General features: G+C 42.7%; 1 protein-coding gene across 1 annotated transcript; it reads right to left on the bottom strand.

The window, feature by feature from the left end:
• Positions 1-93: 93 nt before the first annotated feature.
• LOC139557502 (G-patch domain and KOW motifs-containing protein-like) lies at positions 94-8704 on the bottom strand. The gene is made up of 11 exons (XM_071372429.1): positions 8393-8704; positions 6315-6508; positions 6052-6191; positions 4964-5070; positions 2957-3158; positions 2549-2681; positions 1811-1988; positions 1095-1206; positions 904-973; positions 686-771; positions 94-519 (listed from the first exon to the last, which is right to left on the bottom strand). Exons 1-11 carry the CDS (start codon positions 8593-8595, stop codon positions 391-393), a joined length of 1554 nt encoding a protein of 517 aa, XP_071228530.1. The 5' UTR covers positions 8596-8704; the 3' UTR covers positions 94-390.
• Positions 8705-9678: the final 974 nt, after the last annotated feature.

Below are 9678 nucleotides of genomic sequence, written 5' to 3'. Positions count from 1 at the left end.
AAAATGGCATAATTCAGAATATTGTAGTATGGCTAACATGATTTTGCCATTAGTGTTATTGCCACATTTGAGTCGGGACAAAGCACAATAAAATGGCTTTGGACATGATTTTATTAAAAAAGGTACAATATGACAAGTTACTCAGTGTACATAGAGAATCTTGCATTTTATGACAAAGTGTAAAATGTAGACATTACATATCCACTAAGAGGACGTTGGGGCATGTTGACATCAGTGTTGTAGTGGAGGGTAAACACCATTTACACACTTGTGCACGAGCGTTTACCCACCTAACATGGGGAAATGCATTGAAAGTACAGGGAACGTTACTTCACACATTTTTTATTTTTACCACTGCATCACTGGTTGAGCTGGTAAGACCAGAGGGGGTCAGTGATCTCCCCCTCCTACATAATGGCAGATGGAGTCATAGTCCAGGGTGAAGACTTTCTCCTCATATCTGTCCAGCTGCACCATGGCTCTGCTTCGGTCTCTGTCCCTCTGGAGGATGCGGCCCACCTGAAACACCACGTAATTGACAACGGACCCTTTCAAATATGTACTTAAACATTCCCAATTTTGTAGCCCTTCAATCCAATCAGTAATGAAAGCTATGAAACAGAAATCCGCATGGATATTTTACAGGCAAAATGATTACGATGAGCCAGCCAACTCATCCACTCACCTGCCCTCTGTGTTCACCGAGTACAACCATTATGTCCTCCGAGTCACTCTTTGGCACAATGGTCTCTAGCATTGTCTGTTTAACATCTACATTATCATAAAGACAAGGGCATCATTGAGTAAAAAAAATTGGTGCGTAGAGGGAATACCATTTAAAAGCATATGGGTTGGAGTGAGTAGAATGTAATTCAGCAGTAAACCGAAGACTCGTGAACTCACCATCTAAGAATCTGCCTTCCTCAGTACGACACACACAGATGTTTGGCGTCAAGACATCCTCTATTCGCATCTACAAGAAACAAACATTGGATGTTAATTAAACTGATTCTAATGATCGACAACAGAACTGTTGTGGGCTGTAAAGTGTCAATAGGCAATGATTTGTGTACTAGTGCCCCTTGTGTTAGTACCTTTGAATTGTAGTATCTTCCCCCTTTGAAAGCTTTATCTACAAAGCGAACTTTCAGGTCTCTCTGGAGCCAGGGGGGAGAAGCAGGGGGTAGCTTCGCCATAGGCTTCTCTCTGAAGAGAGAAGGAAAAGGTGATATGTGAAGATCAAGAAAAAATTACATTACAAATCTGAAGCAATCTACCCATACCTTTTCATTATTTGTTAAAAGCTGCAATATGTAACTTTTTGGGCGACCTGACCAAATTCACATAGAAATGTGAGTTATAGATCTTTCATTAATTGAAAGCAAGTCTAAGAAACGGTAGATATGTTCTATTTCTATGCTTTCAGGTCTTAAGTTTAGTTTTCGCATTATACTTTCGGTTTTGTACACCAGTTTCAAACAGCTGAAAGTACAATATTTTTGGTTTAATGAAAATACATTTCACAGTGGTTTAGATGGTACAATGATTCTCTACACAATCTATTGCTTGTTTTGTCAAACTGAAATTAGGCAAACTATTAGAATTTTAGCAACCAGGAAATGGCGGAGCGATTTCTGCATATTGCACCTTTAACAAATTAAATGGCGTGGGTAAATAATTGCTTCATATTTGTATTTCTATGAACGAGTACTATATTACAAAATAAACTAATCCAAGTCATATACGTTATCCTCTTGTATTTAATATAAATATTACACTTCCAACATCAAATATTTTCAGGATACTCCACCTGTCCTGACTTGAATCCCGATGTTTCCTTTTTCTTTGGTCCTTCCCTCCATCTCTGTCCCTCTCAGAAGATCTACCTTTCTTCCTCTCATCTTCATTATTCCTTTCTTTCTCCTTCTCTTCCCGTCTCTGCCGTTCCTTCTCTTTCTCCTTTTCTTTGTGGGCCCTGCTGAGGCGACCTGTTTTGAAGAAAGATCGTATTACAGGGGCTCCATTAAACAGTTGCATAAGCATTATCAAGTAGTCTGATCTGCATCATCGATAATAATAGTGCTGATACACATTTACCTGTTCAGCAATAACAAATAAGCCTGTGCATAAACACATGAGCACCAGTATTATTTGACTGGCATTCCTGATGTGTGAATCTCCCTCCACTTTTGGAACAGGTCTGTCTGATTACTGATAATAGAAGTAGTAACAGCATGGCTGTTTTTGGTTTAAATGGATATGGCCAGATTGCTCCTTTTCACACAGTGGCTCAAATGCCAGTTAGCTAGAGAGAGCTCAGCTCATCACTCAACAGACATTTTTTGCCCTTCTTGTCTGGAACCTTCCAGCTTATGTAGAGGGGGTATCTCACAATATTGCAAAGACAATAATATTGGAAATAATGACAGAAAGATAATTTCCATGACTCCCTGTTTGCTCAATTTGTCCAGTATTTTACTGAGAACAGGTTCAATGTCATTTCATAGAGCATTCACAAAAGGAAAATGATGTCAGCAGACAGACTTACTGAGGTCTTTGCAGTTTTTGTCATATTCTGTGCGGTCAACCAGTTTCAGTGCATATTGACTGATTGTCACTGTCTTGCTACCAATTGCGAGCTTGACCACTACTCGTGCATTGTCCGGATCAACCCCTTCGATCTGTAACAAGAATGGTACGGTAATGGGAGGGGTGTGAGAAGGAGGGTGACACAAAACAGTCAATCCCTGTGAAAATGCACAAGTAGAGGGGCAATAACATTTTAGCAAAGTGAAGCTAATTGTCTTGCTCTTTTCAAATAAGGCATCAAACTAGAACAACTATGACACAGCATATTGCCTACTAGACAGTGATATACCACAATGTCATGGTCTCAGGAAATTGCTGTTGCTTTCTGTGGTTTCAGACACTCCAGACACAAAGTCAGATATCTCACCTTCCCGTAAAGGTCCTTGTGTGCTCCAGACTCAACCAGCACATGGCCTCCAGGCCCCAGGATAAGGGTCTCCTCCTTCCGCTCATCGCCTGGCTTGGGGGGCCTCCGGGGCCCACTGGGCTCCAGGTCTCTTATGGAAGAGCGATCAGCTCCCAGACCAAGACCCTTAGGCCTCAGCTGGTGCTCTATAGGCTTCACATCTCTAGAGAAAGAAAAAGAGAAAAAAAATACTGATGCAATAAGCATGGACACTATTGACATTATAAATAAAGCAGACAGTGCAACCTGGTTCTAAAAAGGCATTAACAACAATTTATAATAAATAAATACACACACACACAGTACCAGTCAAAAGTTTAGACAATTACTCATTCCAGGGTTTCTCTTTATTTTGACTATTTTCTACATTGTAGAATAATAGTGAAGACATCCAAACTATGAAATAACACAAATGGAATCATATAGTAACCAAAAAAGTGTTAAACAAATCAAAATATATTGTACATTTGAGAATCTTCAAAGTAGTCACCCTTTGCCTTGATGACAGCTTTGCACTCTTGGCATTCTCTCAACCAGCTTAATGAGGTAGTCACCTGGAATGCATTTCAATTAACAGGTTTGCCTTGTTAAAAGTTAATTTGTGGAATTTCTTTCCTTCTTAATGCATTTGAGACAAGGTAGAGGTGGTATACAGAAGATAGCTCTATTTGTTAAAAGACGAAGTCCATATTATGGCAAAAACAGCTCAAATAAGCACAGAGAAACGACAGTCCATCATTACTTTCAGACATGAAGGTCAGTCAATCCGGAAAATGTCAAGAACTTTGAAAGTTTCTTCAAGTGCAGTCGCAAAAATTATCAAGCGCTATGAGGAAACTGGCTCTCATGAGGACCGCCACAGAAAAGGAAGACCCAGAGTTACCTCTGCTGCAGAGAATAAGTTCATTAGAGTTAACTGCACTTCAGATTGCATCCCAAAAACATTTTTCACAGAGTTCAAGTAACAGACACAGCTCAACATCAACTGTTCAGAGGAGACTGTGTGAATCAGGCCTTCATGGTCGGATTTCTGCAAAGAAACCACTACTAAAGGACACCAATAAGAAGAAGACTTGCTTGGGCCAAGAAACACGAGCGATGGACATTAGACCGGTGGAAATCTGTCCTTTGGTTAGATGACCGCAGTGTCTTTGTGAGACGCAGTGTAGGTGAACGAATGATCTCCGCATGTGTGGTTCCCACTGTGAAGCCTGGAGGAGTTGGTGTGATGTGTGGGGGTGCTTTGCTGGTGACACTGTCTGCGATTTATTTACAATTCAAGGCACACTCAACCAGCATGCCCACCACAGCATTCTGCAGTAATACGCCATTCCATCTGGTTTGTGCTTAGTGGAACTATCATTTGTTTTTCAACAGGACAAACACACACCTCCAGGCTGGGTAAGGGGTATTTGATCAAGAAGGAGAGTGATGGTGCTGCATCAGATGACCTGGCCTCCACAATCACACAACCTCAACCCAATTCAGATGGTTTGGGATGAGTTGGACAGCAGAGTGAAGGAAAAGCAGCCAACAAGTGCTCAGCATATGTGGGAACTCCTTAAAGACTGTTGGAAAAGCATTCCAGGTGAAGCTGGTTGAGAGAATACCAAGAGTGTGCAAAGCCGTCATCAAGGCAAAGGGTGGCTACTTTGAAGAATCTCAAATATATTTGGATTTGTTTAACACTTTTTTTGGTTACTACATGATTCCATATGTGTTATTTCATAGTTTGGATGTCTTCACTATTATTCTACAATGTATAAAATGGTCAAAATAAAGAAAAACCCTGGAATGAGTAGGTGTCCAAACCTTTGACTGGTACTGTATATTTTTTTATGGTTAACTCCGCATTGTTAGAAAAGGACCTATAAGTAAGCATTTCCCTGTTAGTCTACACCAGTTGTTTACGAAGCACGAGACAAATACAATTTTATTTGAAGACTGACCATGAGAGAGAATACTCACTGTTTGAAGGTCCGTCCAATTCCCTCTCCTGCCTTCCAGCCCATCCCCTTCAGCATGGCTAACCCGTACGCCTCGACAGGAACACTGTCATAGTCTGCCTCTGTGGACTGAACATACAGCAACTGATCAGAAACACATCAGTCTTGATGCAGTCCCAGAAAGGGAGAACATTTTAAATCACTCTTTACACACCCATTGGTACAGTCTAAGGCTCTGTACATCTGATTGTCATTTATGTCAGCCTGCCAGACAGTGCTTCCATAGACTGATAAATGCTTGTGTACGTCCGGACTCCATACACAATAAAAGTTGATGCCAATGTTGTTCTTATACAATCCTTTGGCTCAATGCTCACAGACTCAGCCAGTCCAGGCTGACTGATGTCACCAACCACATCACAGCAGTGTAGAGAGATGCTGCTGCCATTAATGTGGGTACTCTCTGTCCCAGTGGCCATGCTCATCAATAGCTCCCTTGTGGGCTCTGTCTACTCTAGGAGAAGCTGGGATCACTCTAATGGGGGGAGAAGCATGAAAGTGAGCCAGAGGTGGAATGAGCCAACCCCTTCCGCATTTCTACAGTCAAGGCAGATGTGGGCGGTGGGAGGGGTGATGAGGAAGAGATGCACAAAGGAAGATGACTCTTGGTCTCTAGGGAGAAGGAGGGTGAGCAAGTGTCATCTCGTTCTTAAGACGCTGTCAGATCTGAAGTGTGTAAATATCCTGCGGTCAGCACTTTCACACAGTCTATGGCTTCAGTCCCAGTTAAACTGGTCAGTCCACATCCCGCTGTCATCGTACACACTCTGTTGACCTGACTTACACACACTCTTGGTAATCCATCTCGCTCACTCACTCTTATCATAACTTTCCATCGCTGTTTATGAATCAACTTCTCTCTCACGAACTGAACCAATTTTCAATCTCCCGCTGTAAAAGTTGCCTTCCCTAATTCGATTTCACACATAACATTTGCTGTGAAAACACATTGAAGTTACTTTACAGCCCAATGAGAAAAGACCTAAGACCCAAACAACAAGAATCAGGCAGTCACAGATAAGGTTTCTCTGACCTTTAACCCATACTTACAGACTCTGGTCGCAAGTCCACCTTGATGTGGTCTCCATCCTCAAACCCCTGTGGAGCCTGGTTCTGCATCAGCAGGGGGATGGTGAGGTTGGGGTCTGCCTGGTCCCCATTTTTCCACTGGTCAAGCTGCCTCTGGGATTCTGAAAGATAGATGTGACGTTGAAAGAGTGCTAACCGACTATACCCTGTGGATTCACAACATTAGGATCATTTCTCAGAGGCTTTTTTCACTGAAGTAGTAACTGAAGCTGACAAACACAAACCTTCAATAATTTCTTTGACAGCCTGTGATTCCACTGAGTCCTGCTCCTGAGAGGGGGGTTGTGTTTTGGCTTTAACCCCTCCTCCATCACCTTGCCCCTGGACCAGGCCAGCTTTGTTTTCCTGCCTGCTGCACCAGCGGTTCCTTTGGATGAGTGGAATGATCAGCTCCTTCGGCTTCTCCACAGGCTTGGTACTACGACAGACAAAAGAGACAGAGGTAGAAAGCATTTACTAACTAGACAACAATTAGCTATACAAGGGCTATGTCCCAATTATCTCTCCTTTCCCCCAGTGTGTGCCCTTGTTCACTTTCCTTCACTGATTTAATGACTGGTCTAAGAGATATTGTGGAAATTCCCACTAGCCCATGCCTCCAACAATCCAGATTTGTGGGAAGTAGGGAACGATTGTACACACTTTAGGGGAAAGGAGATATTATTAGGACGCACCCCCAGTCTCTCGTGGACAGGCGTCACATCGAGAAGCTGGCCGGCGCTCACGTGGGAAAACTGGGCTATGAGATTACTAGCTAAAGAAGGGCGCTAGGTACAAACCGTACAAATCTAAGTCCACGCAACACAAACCAAGTACTTTGTCCTGCTTCGCTCTCCAGAGCAGAGCGCCGCTGAAAGGAGTGATAGCTGGGGTGGGTTTGATTGTTGAGGTGGATCAACTGAAGTTAAGGATCCCCGGTGTCTGTGATGCACGCCGTTTGGTGCAACGCAGACCTGGTGGTGAGCGTGAGACTGAGGAGACCGTGTCCTTCTGAGTTTTGATGCATTGTGTGTTCACTGGATAAAGTCATGCTAAGGTACTGTATATAAATTATCCTGTGAGAACCTTTGTTCCGAACCCACTACGGTGTTTCAAGTTTATGGTCATGTTGCAGCAATATGTACAGGACAAAGTACTTGGTTAGTGTTGCGTGGACTTAGATTTGTACGGTTTGTACCTAGCGCCCTTCTTTCTGCCTCGCATCATCTCGTCATCCGTCATTCCTCCCAATATGAAGGCCCCTCAATACCCGCTCTTTACTCTACTGCCCACCCGCCTGGTGTGGTCTGCTGGCTGTTAGCCTTGCATACTAGCTAGTAATCTCATAGCCCAGTTTTCCCTTTCTTCTGAAACGCATCAGTCTATTTTTGTGCTGAGAAATGAAGGCTATTCCATGCGAGAAATTGCCAAGAAACTGAAGATCTCGTACAACGCTGTGTACTACTCCCTTCACAGAATTGCGTAAACTGGCCCTAACCAGAATAGAAAGAGGAGTGGGAGGCCCTGGTGCACAACTGAGCAAGATGACAAGTATATTAGAGTGTCTAGTTTGAGAAACAGATGCCTCACAAATCACAAATCCTCAACATTAAATAGTACCTGCAAAACACCAGTTTCAGCATCAACAGTGAAGAGGTGACTCCGGGATGCTGGCCTTCTAGGCAGAGTTGCAAAGAAAAAGCCATATCTCAGACTAGCCAATAAGAAGAAAATATTAAGATGATATGGGGGGGAAACACAGACACTGGACAGAGGAACTCTGCCTAGAAGGCCAGCATCGCCTCTTCACTGTTGACATTGAGACTGGTGTTTTGCGGGTACTATTTAATGAGGCTGGCAGTTGGGACTCCCAATCACGGCCAGGTGTGATGCAGCCTGGATTCGAACCAGGGACTGTAGTGACACCTCTTGCACTGAGATGCAGTACCTTAGACCGCTGCGCCACTCGGGAGCCCAAATGGGGGAAGAGTGGTATATATTTAGGGTTAGATGGAGGTGCAATTTATCCACCCCCCCCCCCATTTCCCATTTTTGTGAACAAAATGTGCAATTCACTTTCCGAACTGTGAAAGGCAGCAATACGCAACAAAGCGTCTAGTCTGCCGGAAAACCACATGGAGAAGAAGATCGCACCAGGTTCAAACAAGTGTAGTTAATACATAGCTAACAAACTAATACATGAAGGGGCAGCAACATGTTTATTCAACACAGACTAGTAAAGTTATTAGCTACCTTGGCAACAATACGTACCTAATGGAACTGTATTTAGACACCAACGTTAGAAGAAAGCTAGATTTCTTACCTTAGCAATTCTTTCCCATCGACTCCGGTTAAATAATCTCGCTCATCTGCATCTATAGCTTCATCCCGAGTAGATTTAAATTTACTTAAAGTTTTGCTAAAACCAAAAGATATAGCCCCTGCTTTTCTATCTCCTTGCTGTTGAACACTAGATGTTGAAGTATCAACATTACTGCAGTATTGTTCATGTTGCGACGACGCCATGTTTGCAATGTACGAGAGGAGACAAGAACAGAAAGCTTTGGGCAATATAGTTTTATATGCACCGACAGCGACTTGATGGATCCGTGAAGACACTACATTTCCCAAAATGCAATCGGCTAATGCCTTCGTTATAGGGAATATTATTAGAGGCGGGTTTATTGCACATGCAAACAGTTTTTGTTGTTGTTGGCTGTAGTCTATTTTCCTTTCATATATGTTGTATTTATATTAGAATAAACTTTAACGATTTTATGTCCAACCTGAGTTAATCCAATGAAAGTTCTGTGTATGGTGCATTACTTCAACTACATCGTACTGTGTGTGTACTCATGTCAAAGTAGCCTAATGCTGAAAGACGAGCGCATCAGACAAACGAAATAAAGTGTATAATACTGTACACCACTTTCTCTAGGGGCGGTTCTTTCCCCCATTTTCATCCCCTCCCCTCCATGCCCCACATCCCTTTTACTCATTTGCTTCATCACGGTTTTCCCCCCAGCTTTTTGTGACCGATAACATTATGCCAAACATAGCATCCAATTTTGACTTGTTCAATTGCCTCAAGCCATGGGTATCGCGCTCTGACAGCATCTCATCTGCAATTCCGTAACACCTCTGTCCAGATAAAACCAATTTCGTCGCCGTGTCTGTTCTTTACATTAATGGTCTCAACTACAGTGTAAAAATCGTTTGAAAGTCTATAACCACACTGATATATCAAAAGAAGATAAAAAGCTAAGGAATATGCCTAGAAGAAAGCAGGATATTATGAAGGTGAGCGTCAGTGTCTGGACTGGGTTCGTGTGTTAGCTTATCGATTTTGTATCCCGTAACAAATAAGTAATATGCCACTGTACACCTACGTCAATTCAACGTCTATTTCACGTAGAAATTACGTGGAACCAACATTGATTCAACCAGTGTGTTCCCAATGGGATAGCCCCATAATAAATTAAAACACCCATGCAATGTACCCATTATCATAATTAACAACAGCCCGGTGTATAGCCTACCAGCTCAGGCTCTTAATTTAGAGTAAACCTGTCAGATGTTTTGTCTGACATTTTTTTTTTCGTCTGTCAG

This window comes from Salvelinus alpinus, chromosome 28 (genome assembly GCF_045679555.1).
Source record: "Salvelinus alpinus chromosome 28, SLU_Salpinus.1, whole genome shotgun sequence".
Classification (NCBI taxonomy): domain Eukaryota; kingdom Metazoa; phylum Chordata; class Actinopteri; order Salmoniformes; family Salmonidae; genus Salvelinus; species Salvelinus alpinus.
The sequence above is the reverse complement of the archived record's forward strand: the minus strand, read 5'-3'. Positions and strand labels throughout refer to the sequence as shown.

Excerpts from the sequence above, each read along its gene's own strand:
- LOC139557502 (XM_071372429.1), bottom strand. The coding sequence starts at position 8,595 with ATGGCGTCGTCGCAACATGAACAATACTGCAGTAATGTTGATACTTCA. Across the intron at positions 5,071-6,051 it reads TGGACTTGCGACCAGAGTCT|TCCACAGAGGCAGACTATGA; the intron begins GTAAGTATGGGT and ends CTGTATGTTCAG. Across the intron at positions 772-903 it reads GGAAGGCAGATTCTTAGATG|ATGTTAAACAGACAATGCTA; the intron begins GTGAGTTCACGA and ends ATGATAATGTAG.